This window comes from Phacochoerus africanus, chromosome 1 (genome assembly GCF_016906955.1).
Source record: "Phacochoerus africanus isolate WHEZ1 chromosome 1, ROS_Pafr_v1, whole genome shotgun sequence".
Taxonomy (NCBI): Eukaryota; Metazoa; Chordata; class Mammalia; order Artiodactyla; family Suidae; genus Phacochoerus; species Phacochoerus africanus.
In genome coordinates, this window is record NC_062544.1 from 95,422,420 (window position 1) to 95,439,431 (window position 17,012).

The window sequence follows — 17,012 nt, forward strand, 5'->3', positions numbered from 1 at the left end:
AGACAGGCCTGGGTTCAAACTCTGACTCTGCCACCAGGCTGGTGGCTTTAGGCATGTTACCCAGACTCTCAGAACCCTGGTTTCCTCATGCATAAAATGGGGCTCATAATGGCTCTACAGAGACCTGACATGATCATTCAAAGAGATGCTGTCCTGAATCTCTCTGGTGCTTGATTGTAATACGGTTTCCTCGAGATGAGAATGTTTTGTGTGCTCTCTGAAGAAAGTACACATGGAGTAGAACAGGCTGCTTGAAGATGGGGAGGAAAAGAAGAGCGAAAAAGACAGTTGGTGAGGGAACAGTCAGAGAATGGGGAGGGAATTAAGACCAAGGAACTTCCTGGAAAGTTTGGAGTGAAGTACAGGGAGGCTCAGATCAGGAGCTGCAAAGGCATTGATTTGGGCAGGGGAGGTGGGGGGCTTGACCAGTGACAGGTAACACAACTGTATCCACAGAGCAGAGGACTGGCAGCCTGCACTCTTGGGGAGGAGTGACAAGAGGCAGTATGTATTCACTTGGTCCTTAATTTCTAAACATGCACGATATTCTTAAGAGAACGGAAGGCTGTTATTATGAAGGTGTATATCACCCACTGAAATTTCAATTTTCTCTCTACAAGTATTCCTTCTTTTTTTCTCTAAGACACATCTCACTAGTCATCACCCCAAAACTACTCGTTTCCCTGTGAGCTCATTTATTATGTCTGTTGTTGTCTCTGTGGATTATTTCCTGTGTGTTTCATATTTACATTTAAATTCCTGGTCCCTGAAAATGTCTTGCCTAATTATTGCTATAGTTGGATATGTTGTTATGCTATGGATCCAAAATGAAAAACAAAGTTATTGGATTTTCCTGGTGGCCTAGGGATTAAGGATCTGGTGTTGTCACTGCTGTGGCTCAAGTTCAATCCCTGGCCCAGGAACTTCTGCATGCTGTGGGCATGGCCAGAAAAAGAAAAAGAAAGTTACAGATAAAGAACATAATGACCTAGAGACCAGTGGCCATGTCTAGAAATAGGGGAAGAAAATTACTCTTTAATAGATGAAAATAAAAGCATATCATTCCAAACTACAGAGGGTCTCCCCATCACTTGACTATTGGATGCTTTCAGTGTGCAATTAACTGGTCAGGAAATATCTACTATTGTTATCTCTGAGTATTTGGAGGTGAAAGGAATTATAAGTTCCTCAATTTATAAAAAACGAAATGGAGACTCAGACAAGGTCCCGTGCAAAGTTACAGTTATTTACTCTCCTGCAGTGGTTCAGTGACATTGATACAAACGTGATTAAGAGATGTCCATGGAGAAAACCTAGTTTCCAAATAGCCTGTTCTTGTTTTACTTTTTTTGAAGACTAAATTTTCCAAGATGAGATGCAAAGTCATTTCTAAGCCTTCACATAAGAGGTTTTTAATATTCATTCTCAAACATTGATTTAGTCCCCTCCTTGTGCAGGGCACTGAGTTAGGTGGGTCTTTTTACATATCCTATGCAAGGAAATGAAAGATAATTTCTGGTCTAAAAAGCCAAATTATGAAAATGTAATATTTATTAGGCACTTGTAAGAGGACAGGCACTTGCTGGAGCATCCCCTTTGCCAGGTCTGCACCTCCATGGAATGTTAACTGACATATCTAAGACTTAGTAAGTTAGCTCTACAATTGAGGGAGTGGAACTGGCAGAGCTGACAGTGGCCAGGTGACCCCTAGGACCAGTGAATGGTACAAGAGGAGAGGAGGGGAGCTGTCCAGGGTGGCTCCCAGAAGGCTCCTGACAGACTATCTTGGCACCAGGCACCAGGGGCACTGGGATACTGGCCGTGGGTTTGCGCTGATAGTGAAGCAGAGTTCCTTTGGGGGGATTAACACTTCCCCACTTCCAAGGACTCTTTCCACATTGAAGGAGTTCACCATGCACTCCTGGAACCTCTCTGTTCTTTTCCTCCCTCTGCTCTGGGAGACTGACTAGGTGGATTGTTGGGCTGATCCAGGTGTTCTGAAATAGGAAGCCAGAAAGATGAAGTTTTCACTTTGGCCCTGGCCATACTCCCCAATCTCCTCTGGTACTTTCACCCACACTGGTCAGCCTTGTGCCTCTTAATTGTGTTTGATCCATAAGTTTTTTGTACTAGCTGTCCCCAAAATGTCAGCTCTAGAGTGAAACCACTTGGATTCTGTTCTCAGCTTTCTTTTCCCCTTACTGGAGCTAACCTTGGCCAAGTGATTTAACCTCTCTGTGCCTCTGTTTTCCTTTCTGTAAAATGGGGCTCATAATCCTCATCTCCCTTGTAGGACTGTTATGAATTTTTTAAAGGAGTTAACAAATATAACCAATTTAGAACAGTGCCTGGCACATAAAAAGTGTTCATCATAAATATGTAAGTGGGAATTCCCTGGTGGTGCAATGGGTTAAGGATCCAGTGTTGTTGCTGCTGTGGTTTAGGTCCCTGCTGTGGCATGGGTTTGATCTCTGGCCCTTGAACTTCTGCATGCTGTAGGCAAGGCCAAAAAAAAAAATAATGTAAGTGATCAGAAATAGTATTATTATCTTTGTATGGCTGACTTCTTCATTCAGGCATTAGGTCAAATACCACCTCTTCAACGAAACCTTCTCTAATAATCCTGCCTAAAGTCAATCCTCTCTTCTTTCTTGCTTCAGTATGGCTCTTTTATTTCCCTTATACTATCTATTACTACCTAAAATTACTAACTTATGAGTCTACTTGTTCACTCTGATTGTACACCTCCACTGGAGCAGAAGCTTTAGGAACTCAGAGTGTTTATCTTTTCTTTGCTCCATCTCAAACCCTGAATAGCGCCTGTCACATGGGTATACGATAAATATTTGTTTAATGAATGAAGGAATATGATATATTTTGGGTTCTCTCCCCCCTGTATCTGGACCAAGGACCCCAAGGGCGGAGCCATTTCTATATTCCTCTCGCGCCATCAGGACCCAGCACAGTGTCTGACACAGGGCAGCATAATAGTGGACAGAGAGTTAATGCTTGCTGATTGATCCACATTTGAACGAGCTTTAGAGACACCATTAAATACAAGGGCACAAAAAGAAAGAAATTGGAAGCCCATTTTCCTACAGTCAGCTACCACCTTCCCCTTAGACTCTATCAGTAATAAAGGGGGAGTTCCCTAGTGGCCTAGCAGTTAAGAATCAGGCATTGTCACTGCTCTGGCATGGATTTGATCCCTGGCCCAGAAATTTTTTACATGCCATGGGTGTGGCCCCCAAAAAAGTAATAAAGGGGATATTTGGGCACTGATCAAGTCTAGAACCAACTCAGCAAAACTGCCATTCTGTATAAGAGTTAGGGAGCCAAACAGGCCCTCTTCCCAGACAGAATTGCTCCCATTTTCTGGGGCCTCTTTGCTTAAAACCTTAGTCTTCTGGTTCAGAATCATTGGGATTCCTTCTAACTTTAGCCAAGAAGTGTATGTGTTGCACAAGTGATGGGTGGGAGAAACCTCCAGACATCTCCTAGAACACCTCCTGGGGCTTATGACTTAATTTGAATAAGCTGTGTCTTTAGGCAGGGGACAGCTGTAAAGGTATAGGAACTTAGAACTTCAGTCCATCAACAAGAGGAGTGATTATTTCTTCTTTTTTGTCATCCGTCCCATTCCTTTCCGAGCTGGATTGATGTGAATCATGAAGAAACTTGCCCTAGGTTTCACACAGGAGAGCCTGGGTGAGGGGGGGCCTTAAGGTTCCTGAATGAGAGTCAGAGTGAGTTCGGAAGCACCTCTGAGCTCAGGGTCAACCTTCTGAAAGCATACTGTCTAAAGTCCCCTGGAGTTTCTTTCCTGAGGACAACAAGGGCAGTCTATTTATTGGTTCCAGTTGCTATGAAGTGACTGTCCTCAGAAGTGAGGCTGTTGCCCTTAGCTACACGTTTCTTTGTGGGCAGAATCTTGTTTCACACGGTACCAAACTGGCAGCTGGGCAAAGCACAGACCTGGATGCAACATTTCCCTGGTGTCCACCTCCCAGGATAAGGTAGGATGGGGTAATACATCTTTTCAGTCAAAGGGAAGGGCTGACTTTAACCCTGTTCTCTTCTCTATCGAGGAGGGATTTGCTTATTTTTACTCTGAGATGTGTCAGTTAAAATAACATCCCCTGAGTAATCTCTTTCCTGATCCTAGCTACCTTGAGGGGTTGTTGGGAGCTTGTGTGGAGCACACAGTAGCTGGGGGAGTGCTGTTGTGACAGTGGGCAGTGGGACTCATCTTCACCCTGGAGATTCCAGAGGCCTGGGGCCTTTTTGAAATCCTGTGGATTTCTGTCCCCTTCCCTCTCTGCCCCTCCCCCATCCCCTCCCATTGAGCCCACAGATTAGATATTCACTTTCAGGGTCACGGCTGAGTGCACTTCTAGTTTGAATTTCATGTGTCATCTTCTAGCACCTTGACTCCTTGAACCCACCTTTGTTTGTATCCTAGCTTCCATTTTGAGAGGAATCTTCATGATTTGATATTCATTTTCAGCACTGATACACTCTTGACTTACGGAACTTTCTATTGTGCACCACTAAGATGCTGGGGGGAGAGGCTGTCTTTCTGTGTCTTCTGCCCTGAATCCTTCGGCAGTCTTTTGTCTCTTTTTCTTAATGCAGTTCCATGTCTGCTGCTGTTTGAAAAGGCTGTAAAATTAAAGCTATGTAATGATGAATACTATGAAAAAGGTTTTGACAACTTTGGGTGGCATTTAATTCAAGTTAAACTCCTCACGTTCAAAATAATAAGCATAATGTTACTTATTATGTAGATGAGGCAGCAAGGCAGATGTTTGTCATCTTGGTGCATTCACTGGGGACTAGTTCCTACAAAAGCTGAGCAGGGAGGGCCTGGGTCCAACCTGGGAATTTGCAAAAGGGCTAAGGAAAAGGACAATGACTCTGGGACCAACAACCACATGAGGCCATTTACATTTAAATCAATTACAGTGAGGAGTTCCCGTCGTGGCGCAGTGGTTAACGAATCCGACTAGGAACCTTGAGGTTGCGGGTTCAATCCCTGGCCTTGCTCAGTGGGTTAAAGATCCGGCGTTGCTGTGAGCTGTGGTGTAGGTTACAGACACGGCTCAGATCCCGCGTTGCTGTGGCTGTGGCTTAGGCCGGTGGCTACAGCTCCGATTCAACCCCTAGCCTGGGAACCTCCATATGCCGCGGGAGCGGCCCAAGAAATAGCAACAACAACAAACAACAATAACAACAACAAAAAAAAATCGATTACAGTGAAATAAAATGAAAATGAAAAGTTTCTCAGTCACCTTGGCCACAATTCACTTGCTCAATAGCCACAGGTGGTTGGTGGCTACTGACTGGTTGGTGGCTACCACTTATTATTATTTTGTCTTTTCTAGGGCTGTTCCTGCGGCATATGGGGGTCTAATACCTCACAGGCTAGGGGTCTGTTTGGAGCTGTAGCCGCCAGCCTATGCGAGAGCCACAGCAATGTGGGATCTGAGCTGCGTCTGCGACCTACACCACAGCTCACAGCAATGCCAGATCCTTAACCCACAGAGCGAGGCCAGGGATAGAACCCACAACCTCATGGTTCCTAGTCGGATTCCTTAACCACTGAGCCACGACAGGAACTCCCTAACCACAGAATTATTAAAACAGCCAGGGGTGCTTGTAGATTCCTCTCATCCATGGGGACTTCATCTGTAAAGGGTCTGAAAACTTCTCAGAATGAGTGTAGATCTGTAAAGAGCCAAAAGGTGAAGGAGTTACCATCAGGTTGTGGCTGGTTGAGTGCTACCCCGTATCCCATGGGCTACACTACAGCCATGCTTCTCAAAGTGTGCAGATGTATTACTTTGAAAGCTTCAAGTGCAGATACTGACCTGGTAGGTCTGGGATGGGACCAGCATTCATCACCATCTCCCTAGTGGTGCTGCTGCTGCTGGCCTCAGAGATGACTCCTGGAGAATCACAGATGTACAGCACTGGTTCCTGATCTTGGCTGCATGTCGTAATTACCTGGGGTCTAAACACCACTGACACTTCGATCTCACCCCCAGTCTGGGCACTGACAATTTAAAAAAGCTCCCCAACTGATCAAAATTTGAGAACTATTGATAGTGGTAAAGCAAACCTATTAGGTCTGAGGACCAGAAATATTGGCCTCATCTGGAAGTTAGATATGCAGATTCTCAGGCTTATTTCCCATCCTGCCAAACCCTTAACTCTCTTCCAGGGACATTCCCCAGGTGATTCCATGTACATTCCAGGTGAGAACTACTGTACCAGGTAGCCTTTAAAAGTAATAATGTGTTGATATATATACATGTGCTTTAAAGAAATGCTTTAAGGCAACAAGTTCTGTTAGTTCTTAAAAATATTAGGGCATATACTTAGTCCATTCTTATGCCTAATTATTGAAGCTTTAGTAGGCTGTCATGGCACAGACACTAAATAGGTGGTTTCTGCTTTTATTGCAACAAAATGTATCAATAATCCTAAGCCAAGCGGAAACTGGACTTTCATGTCTCAAGTAGAAGGTCAAGAATAACCAAGTTTTTAGGAATTAGTTTCACATGTTTGCACAAAATTTATTATTCAAGTGTTATTGTCCTTTTAGCTTACTTCCTTTGATTTTAGAAAATTGTATACTTTTAATTCATTACCAGAGATAAACATAGGTCCCTTCTTCATTTATGTAATTTTTTACCATGCAGCACTCATATCTCAGAGGTGGGAAGTGGGAAGGGACAATAATGTCTTGACCAAAAAAAAAAAAAAGTTTCTAAGATTGTATTTTCCTGATAAGTTTTTCCAAGTGGCATTTCAATGCCAAAATATTACAATGTAGAAAGGCCAACGCTGCTATGTGTTAGAGCAGTGCTTCTCAGATTTGAATGTGAGAGGAATCACTTTGAGATCTTGTTAAAATGCAGACACTGATGCAGTCAGTCTGGGGCAGGGGTCTGAGACTCTGTATTTCAAACAATACAGGTGTTGGGGTGCTACCTGTCCAGCAACTACATTGGTAGCAGCACTAGGTTAGGACTCTTACAGGATACCTTTTTATAAGTTTTCATCTCAGTGACTCCAAAAAATCAAGTGGTCTTGTATAAACAAAAATGTTGAAAATGCTGATTTGCTAATTTGACTCCTCCAAAAGAGACATCAGAAAGTCAGAAATATTCATAGACCCATCCTTAATGGAAAACTAATTGAGAAATGAAGTCATTTAAGGCAAAAGGAAAATAGTAACACAAACACCTCAGATGACTACTGGGGCAAAATTTTCAAAATGTGGCAAGCTGTTTGAATACTTGAAGGAGCAATTTACATGCATAATTAGGTGCAATCAACAGTTTTGAAACGTAATATATTTTCTGAGCCCATATTTACTTGTGACAGATGCAAAAAAAATTGTGTCCCCAAAAAATAGAAGGGCAGAGAAAGGAAATTTTTTTTGCATTTAACAATGGGAATCTTTACAAGCCATTTGCCTAAATTTAGAACAAATTTAGTTGAAGTGTTGTATCTTTATTTTGATTTACTATTCATTTAAACCTCAAAAGGAGTTCACAAACACATTTTGGAAGTAACAAGCATGAAAGAATAATAACTTCCCAGTTAGCTTTCCAGCTCCTGTTGGAACTGACATGTAATTTTTATTTCTACACGTAAAAGGAAAATCTGTCAAATTCAAAACTTTATTGCACAAAACACCAGTGACTTTCTCCTTGCCTTCAGAAGGGGCTTCATTCTTTGAGGATGCCAAATATCTTTTAGAATACTTCACATAAAAAGATTAATTAAATGGCAATTTCTGTTTCCTAAATCAAGGTCCTTAGATGAATGCTCATGGTGAATTTCCATCATCTTACTATTTTCAGTAAAATAGGCAATGAATGCTCCCTTTGCCCTAAAGCATTCTGCTAAGCACTTTACACAGATAATCTAATTTACCATTATAAAAATACTATAAGGATTGATTTATTACGATGTACTGGGGAGGAAATGAAGAGTAACTTCTTTAAAGGCACAAAGCTCTATATTTTCTTGGCTGGGACATTACTGCATAAAAGGTCATAATGTCATTTGAAAAGTATAGTGAGTTTTAGACTAAAGCAAGATCATGTTATTATATTATTATATTACTTGGCAGCCCTACCATGTGGAAATTTCTGGGTTGGGGACTGAACCCACCCCAGAGCAGTGACCCCAGCCACAGCAGTGACAACACCAGATCCTTAACCTGCTGAGCCATTAGGGAACTCTCATGCTCATGTTATTTTAACAAGTTCCCAATTGAGAAAAAATGAGCTTGACATGTAATTTCTCAAAATTTTGAATAAAAACAGAATGTGTTAATCCATCCCCAAACTTTTCTTTCCAGAAGTATGTTCACATTGCTTGATTCAGATTGACTGACGGCAGCACTGATCAGATTAAAATGGCAATTAATCTCTGTCACACTTAGAGTCAGAGATTATAGAGATTGCTTGGAAGAAGGGGACTTAATGCTGTGTCCTTGGCTAAGTGCATCTGTTAGGACCTTGTGTCTTGGAAATGCAGAAGTTGTCTTTAAGTTAATGCGGAGCAGTCATTAGATTAGCAACTTTAATTTTCCGGTTTCAGGTGGCAAGCATTATCTGTGATACATTATATGCTAGAGGAGAAAAAGGCACCCTCTGCTAAGAAATGCACGAATAGTTCACTTAGCTCCTGATCCATTTGGAGGCATTATGGAATTCAAAGCCCAGAACAATGGGCTCTATTTAATATTAAACGTGTTCTTAATAAGCCACAGTTTCTCTCCAGAGCTGTTGGAAGGTCCCTCTTGGGCATCCAGAATCGCTGTAACAGTTCCCGTGAAGTTGTAAGCAACTCCCCAAGACCAAGTCGTGTTAAATTTAGAAGTCACTCGAATCACCTGATTGTCGGTGAGCCTCGATCGAAGAATTCCCAAGTCTATCCTTGTCCTCCCCATCTCTCTTATCTAGATTTACAGACGCAGTTATCCGCGTGGCTCGGGCTTCCCCGCCCGCAGCTCCTGGAACCTGGCCCGGCTGAGGACGCCCTTCTAGCGCCGGGAACTGGCGCTCACGGGGCACTCCCCCAAGCCGATGCCTGGGCGCGACCTCCTGGCACTCCCCCCGCCTCCGACACTCAGCTGCCGCCCCTTACGCCAAACTCGGGCGTGCCGCGAGCCTCGCCTTCTCTCCCAGGGTGCGGGGCCCCACCCCTTCCCCGTGTCCGCCAGTCCCCGGGCCCGCGGCGAGGGTAGGTGGACTTCCTGCCTGGCCTTAGCCACCGCCTCCTTGGTCCTCGTCCTCCGGCGCCGGCGCTGCGGCGCGGGGCCGCGGTGGCGCGGGAACGCGGGGATGCACTCTCGCGCGCGGGAGGGGTGACCCTGGGGACACGCGCGGCCGCGGGAGGGAGCGTGAGAGGGGGAACAAGGCTGGCTTGGCGAAAGGGGTCGCCCGGCGTTATAAGGCGGGGGCGTCACCGGCCGGGGCCCTCCGCTGGCTCTTCTCCTTCCAGAGCTTTGCTGGCGCCTGGCACGGGTGGGAGAGCCCTGCCTCCCTCGGCTGCTCTGCGTCGGGAGAGGACAGGGGTTAGGGGTCGGCGCCTGGTTGCCAGGCGGGGTGGTGGATTTCACTTACACCAGACCTGCCCTACTCCTGTCAGTTTCGCAGGCTGGTCCCGGCGGTGCGATTGTTCTTCCAGTAACTTTGTTCGGAGGGGGAGGGGTGGGGAGAAGCCGAGGGGTCCCCAGAGAGGCTGGAAAGCGACAAGGATGGGGAGGCCGGGCTGAGCAACGAGTCCCCCGGCGGCCCCTGGGCTGGGCGCGCGGCTGGGAGGCGTCATCGCCGCCGCCGGCGGGATGCGCTCGGCTTAGCGGGACTGCCGGGGGCGCCCGAAGGCCACCGCTCCAAGGGCGCGCGGCCACCCGCCGCTCGCGCTCCCCGGCCCAAGCGCCGCCGGTGCCCGAGCCGAGCGGCGAGCGGAGCTGCGGGGCGCGCGGGCGAAGGCTGGCGGGAGGGAGGGCGCGCGGGAGGCGGCCCCTCCTCGGTGAGCCATGCGTGCCGCCGGCAGCTGAGCCGCTGCCGGGCGCTGCTGCCAAGTCTGCGCTCCGCTTTTGTCTTGCCCTCCAGTGAATGGGAAGATGGAGATGGATGTTGAGGGAGTTTCTCCGCGCGAGGATCCCATCCCCCGCTCCCAGGGGGCTGGCGGAGCCTGCCAAGCGCCGCCACAGCCGCCCCAGCCCCAGCCCCAGCCCCCGCCGCCGCCGCAGCAGCCGGCTCCGGATGAACCGCCCGGCGAGAGCGCGGGCACGGAGGATAGCGACGATCCTGATCCCGAGGCGAGACCTGACAGCGAGAAGGGAGAGAGCAAGGTAGGTCCACCTCGTTGGCTCTGTGACACCTTTTGAACCAAACCAAGGCGCTCTTGTAGCGGCTGTCACTTAACCCCTTCTCTCCCCCACCCTGTTCCCTCGCCTGTGTGGTGGCGGGGGTTGCAGATGTGGGGAAAGCGTGAGATTGAAGGGAATCGATGGGCGACCGCTACTTTCCGAAGGGGAAGGCGTGTACAGAAGTCTGTCCGGGTTTCAGTATCCAGTGTTATGTGCAGAGAAAAGTCTTCTGGTGCTTGCGCTGTGATGCTGGGTAGAGCACAGCGCCTCGGGAGAGCAGGATGGAGAGACCTTTGCTTGCCTGCACCCTATCACTAAGGCTTATTTGGATGATCTAGGTCAAGGGGAAACAGGAGCTGTCAAGTGGCTTCTCAGACTCCTTGAAGGGAGGTGACAGGAACCTAAAGATGGCAACAATGGGAGCAAAGTTTGGCTCTTTTGCAGAATGGAAAGCGCTGCCTCACCCAGCTCTAAGCTGGAGGTCCTGCTCCTCCCCTGGCATCCTCCTGCTTCTCTCAGCGGGGCAGGGACCAGGTGCCTGGCATCAGGTGAGCCGTGGAAATCTTTCGTGGCCCTGCTGTGTCATTGTAGACCAGGAGATAGCGGCTACTGGCAGCGGAGAGAGGAATTCCTCAGGTAATAGGGCTCCGGGAAGAAATGGCTCACGTGCCGTTCTCTGATGCTGATGTTTCTTCTGTTGAGAAAATTGTAAAGTAGAGGAAATGGCATAGGAAATAATGCCTTGGTAATATTCTTAGAGTGTACTTCTTGCAGCTTTGTCTGTGAGTCCGGATTTCTCCTCTCCCCGGCCCCCGTTCACGCTTGGAGTTGAGTTTTGTGGATGCTAGTGTTGGTCAGTTGTGTCTCTATAGAGCATATACTTGGATTTGTTAATACATTTTGAAACTGGCTGCGAATGTTGGGGGGAAGGATTTGTTAATACATTTTGAAACTGGCTGCGAATGTTGGGGGGAAGTTGGTTCAACAAATCAGAATATAGAAACCCAAAAGGAGTCAGTGGAAATACTTTCTCACTCAGGCTCACTTAAGGAAGTGCTCGAGAAACAGCCACTGTTGGTTCCTGGTTAGGAAAGAATTGCGAGTCATGACGCGCCGCTCCTGGGAGATTGCCTTGGTTTCTGTTGGACCTTTCCCAAGGTGCAAATAGTCTAAACATACATCCAGAACGCATCACCCTGAGTATTGACTCTCTGTACTTGGAGACAGGCTCACCTTAACAGGATGGTATTTGCAAATCATCAAAATTGTTTTGCATTTTGATATTGAGCTAAAGATTGTTGTTTATCTACGAAAATCAATATTGTAACTTAAATGGCATGCTATCAAGGAACTGGTATTGGAACACACTCTAGACCGGACTTGTATGGGGTGATGCATACAAGATTTACATTGTGAAACTGTGAGGAATTTTAATATTCTAACATCCTCGGCTTTTTTAGTCACATTTGATTTCATGAATATTTAATGCTGTCATGACTGCATATTTACTATTTTAAATGACTGTGCTCAGTTTTGTGAAATAACCATAACTGAGCGTCCTATTATCCAATTGAACTTTAAGTCTCCTTTGCAAAAGAGGTGTGGGGAATAATTAAAAACATACAGCCAGTGCTGTCATTTGCACGTTGTTGGTTCATAGGCCCAGAGAAGAAGAAATTCCTGTCATCAGCAAAAATCTGTGCTTATTTGTTTTCCTTTTATACACCAGACTGTCTGATGTTTCTGCCATTTGTGAGGACCGAGGAAGCCAGTGCCTGACAAATACTACAGCAGGTGAAAGGAGGACTGAAAGTGGGTTGATGACATTTCCTTAATTAGCATGTTCAGATAATTGAGTATTCCACAGATGTGATTTGCTTTCTCTATGCCTTCAGTTTCTTGAGGTGGAAACAAGATACTTTTTTCCCTCCAGGTGTTTGCCTGAAAAAATTATGTTGCACCCATCCCTTCACCCAGAAATCAGCTGCGTTAACCCTTTGCTTATTTCTGCTACTGTCCTCCTGGTTGCTCTGAGAGTTTGAGGTTGGTTGCTGTGTCTCAGACTTTAATAACTCTTTCCGTCTTTGTGGCTACTAAGGCATGTTTTACATTGATTTTTCTTAGCAAATCCTAGTTTCATTAGTGGGAAGGCCTTTGGGTGTCTGATCAAATGATTCTACTAAAATAGAAGACAAACTGGAATCAAGCTGTGTGGGATAAAGTTGGGGAGATGATCACGGTAATGCACAAATGTATTAATGTATTGGACCATTGGGTTTGCTCCTCATTCATGTGTATAATAAAAAACGAATTTGAAATACTGTATTATTTATCTTAAATAATAACCCCCCCAGCAAGGGTATTGTAAATAGAACCCCAATGGATATTCCTCCTCCCACCCCACCCCCAAAGTGTCAGGGGAGGAACAGCATTTTTTTTTTTTCTGATTCTGGTTTGGGGCCATGAGTTTATTTTCTCATAAATTTACCCAGTTGTCTTCCTGGAAAAGAAATTGGAGCTAGTGCCAGATCAGCTTGTCTCCTAAATTGCAGGTTCATAGTCATATGTCCTTAGAAAGTCTCTGAAGGAGGAAAAAAGGTTAGAAAACTCGATAGGTCAAGGGATTTTTTTACTCCAGGGTTTTATGACATAACTGGCACTTTCTGTTCATAGAGTAATAAGACTGGTCCCTTGCTAGCAAATACTCTTCAGAGAAATGGTACAGTAGCCACTTGCCATGAAGGCATTGATTCCACAAATTGGAGAAGACCCCAAATCAACCATCTCTTCCTTCCCTGGGCTTTAAGGCAGACTTATCCTAGACCCTCTGAAAGGCAGTCACCTCTCCTTGCGATGACATCCAGAGACAATACAGCAGCCCTGTGTAGGGACCTTGTGGGATATTTCCTCACCCATGACCTCAAGAACTTGTTCCTCATATCTGAAAAGAGCTTTCTTAACCTGGTCAGGATTTTCTTCCAGTCTTCCAGATGAAGATTAAATGGTCACCCTCCTTGTGTAAGAGATCTCCAAATCTCAAATGCCTTCTCAACCCTGGACTGGACCATCCTGAAAGCTTTCTTGCAGAGTTTCCTTAGACCATAATATTCCATCCTTTTAGTGAGTTTTAAAACCATTCTAAAATGTATTGTTTGTGCTAAATAACCCTTGGAGAAGTATAGTTCAGGAACTTGGTTTGGAAATGTTTTTAAAAAGTCCTTTGTGTTGAGGACTAACACCTCACTTTCTTACACATTTTTGGTATCAAATTGCTTTCCCAAATGTGTGCATTCTTTATCTGATTCCAGGTGAGTGATGCAAATGTATAAATGATTCTTGTCTGTAATCTCCATTTTTCTGCCTCCACCTCTCCCCCCACTTCTCACTCTCTTTCACTTACACCCCACTATTGACTGTGCTGTTTTCTTAAAGAAGTGTATGTTTATGGCATAGCTGTAAGATATCATGACCAAACTTTCTTTTTGGTTCAGCTCTCATTTAAGCCGTAGTTTGAAAGATATGTTCTTGTGAGGTGGGGCTGGAAAGACCCTGTGCTGTTGGTGCCAATGATGCTTCATTGATGGACATGACTGAGAATTCTTATCTGACTGCATCCCACCAGAAATGCTGCCCTAAGCGATCAGTCTCACAGAAGATGCTGGAAAGAGTTTCTTATCTAGTCCATTTTTAAAAGGCTTTTATTTTATGGTTTTTTGTTTTTTATAATTTTAATTTTTTCCATTATAGCTGGTTTAAATGTTCTGTCAATTTTCTACTGTGGCAACCCGTTTACACATACATGTATAGATTCATCACAAGTGATTAGACATAGTTCCTAGTGCTATACAGCAGGATCTCATTGCTAATCCATTCCAAAGGCAATAGACTGCATCTGTTAACCCCAAGCTCCCCAAACACCCCACTCCCTCCCCCTCCCTCTGGGCAACCACAAGTCTAGTCTGCAAGTCCATGAGTTTCTTTTCTGTGGAAAGGTTCATTTGTGCTGTATATTAGATACCAGATATAAGTGATGTCATGTGGTATTTGTCCTTCTCTTTCTGACTTACTTCACTCAGGATGGGAGTTTCTAGTTCCATCTATGTTGCTGCAAAGGGCATTATTTTGTTCTTTTTTATGGCGGAGTATATTCCATTGTGTATATATACCACATTTGACTAAACCACTCGTCTGTCGATGGACATTTGGGTTTTCTCCCTGTCTTGGCTATTGTGAATGGTGCTGCAATGAACATGTGGCTGCATGTGTCTTTTTCAAGGAAAGTTTTCTCCAGATATATTCCCAAGAGTGGGATTGCGGGGTCATATGGTAGTTCTATGCATAGTTTTCTAAGGTACATTCCCACCAACAGTGCAAGAGGGTTCCCTTTTCTCCACACCCTCTCCAGCATTTATTTGTGGACTTATTAATGATGGCCATTCTGACTGGTGTGAGGTGGTACCTCATAGTTGTTTCGATTTGCATTTCTCTAATAATCAGAGATGCTGAGCATTTCTTCATGTGCTTGTTGACCACCTGTATATCTTCTTTGGAGAAAGGTCTATTCAGGTCTTTTGCCCATTTTTCAGTTGGGTGATTGGCTTTTTTGCTGTTGAGCTGTATAAATTGCTTGTATATTTTAGAGATGAAACCCTTGTCAGTAGCATCATTTGACACTATTTTCTCCCATTCTGTAAGCTGCCTTGTTGTTTTCTTTTTGCTTTCCTTTGGTGTGCAAAAGCTTGTCAGTTTGGTTAGGTCCCATTGGTTTATTTTTGCTTTCATTTCTGTTGCTTTGGGAGACTGACCTGAGAAAACATTTGTAAAGTTGATGTCAGAGAATGTTTTGCCTATGTTCTCTTCCAGGAGTTTGATGGTGTCTTGTCTTATATTTAAGTCTTTAAGCCATTTTGAGTTATTTCTGTGCTTGGTGTGAGGGGTGTGTTCTAGTTTCACTGATTTGCATGCAGCTGTCCAGGTCTCCCAGCAATGCTTGCTGAAAAGACTGTCCTTTTCCCCTTTTATGTTCTTGGCTCCTTTGTCCAGGATTAATTGACCAGAGGTGTCTGAGTTTTATTCCTAGGTTCTCTATTCTGTTCCATTTGTCTGTCTGTCTGTCTCTGTTTTGGTGCTAGTTCCACACTATCTCGGTTGCTGTGGCTTTGTAAAATTGCCTGAAGTCTGGGAGAGTCATGCCTCCTGGTTGGTTTTTGTTCCTCAGGATTGCTTTGGCAATTCTGGGTCTTTTGTGGTTCCCATATAAATTTTTGGATTGTTTGTTCTAGTTCTGTGAAAAATGTCCTGGGTAATTTGATAGGGATTGCATTGAATCTGTAGATTGCTTTGGGTAGGATGGCCATTTTTACAATATTAGTTTTTCCAACCCAGGAGCATGGAATATCTTTCCATTTCTTTGTTTCTGCTTTCATTTCCTTGATTAATGTTTCATAGTTCTTGGCATATAAGTCTTTCACCTCCTTGGTCAGGTGTATTGCCAGGTATGTGATTTTTGGGGGTGCATTTTAAAAGGTATCGTATTTTTGTATTCCTTTTCTAATATTTCGTTGTTAGTATACAGAAATGCGACTGATTTCTGAATGTGAATCTTATATCCTGCTACTTTGCTGAATTTATTGATCAGTTTGAGTAGTTTTCAGGTTGAGTCTTGAGGGTTTTCTGTGTATAGTATCATGTCGTTTGCATACAGTGACAGTTTTGTGTCTTCTCTTCCTATTAGGATACCTTTTATTTCTTTTGTTTGTCTGATTGCTGTGTCTGGGACTTCCAGTTCTATGTTGAAAAACAGTGGTGAGAGTGGGCATCCTTGTCTTGTTCCAGATTTTAGGGGGAAGGCTTTCAGCTTTTCTCCATTGAGTATTATATTTGCTGTGGGTTTGTCATAAGTGGCCTTGATTATGCTCAGGTATGTTCCCTCTGTACCCCCTTTGGTAAGAGTTTTGATCATGAATGGATGTTGGACTTTGTCAACTGCTTTTTCTGCATCTATTGAGATGATCATGTAGTTTTTGACTTTTCTTTTGTTAATGTGGTGTATGACATTGATTGGTTTGTGTATGTTGAACCATCCTTGTGATCCTGGGATGAATCCCACCTGGTCGTGGTGTATGATCTTTTTTATATACTGTTGGATTCAGATGGCTAAAATTTCATTGAGAGTTTTTGTGTCTATATTCATGAGAGATATTGGCCTGTAGTTTTCTTTTTTGGGGTTATCTTTGTCTGGTTTTGGTATTAGGCTGATGGTAGCATCATAGCATGTCTTTGGGAGTGTTCCTTCTTCTTCACCCTTTTGAAAAAGTTTAAAGGGAATGGGTATAAATTCCTCTTCGTATGCTTGGTAGAATTCACCTGTGAAGCCGTCTGGTCCTGCACTTTTATTTGTATGGAGTATTTTTATGACATATTCAATTTCATTTCTAGTGATTGGTCTGTTCAGTTGATGTATTTCTTCTTGATTCAGTTTTGGCATGCTGACATCTCTAGAAAGTTGTCCATTTCTTCTAGGTTGTGCAATTTATTGGCATACCACTGTTCATAGTGTTCTCTCATGGTTTTTTGTATTTCTGTAATATCCGTTGTGACTTCTCCTTTTTCA

General features: G+C 44.4%; 1 protein-coding gene across 1 annotated transcript in view; it reads left to right on the forward strand.

Moving 5' to 3' along the window:
• Positions 1-5,675: 5,675 nt before the first annotated feature.
• The window catches only part of LOC125110381 (transcriptional activator somA-like), a 220,236-nt gene continuing 208,899 nt past the window's right edge, over positions 5,676-17,012 (forward strand). The window contains exons 1-5 of the mRNA XM_047751696.1: positions 5,676-5,873; positions 8,786-8,924; positions 8,985-9,210; positions 9,292-9,548; positions 10,140-10,381. Coding sequence (XP_047607652.1) covers positions 5,676-5,873; positions 8,786-8,924; positions 8,985-9,210; positions 9,292-9,548; positions 10,140-10,381 — 1,062 coding nt within the window. The remainder of the gene's footprint in view (positions 5,874-8,785; positions 8,925-8,984; positions 9,211-9,291; positions 9,549-10,139; positions 10,382-17,012) is intronic.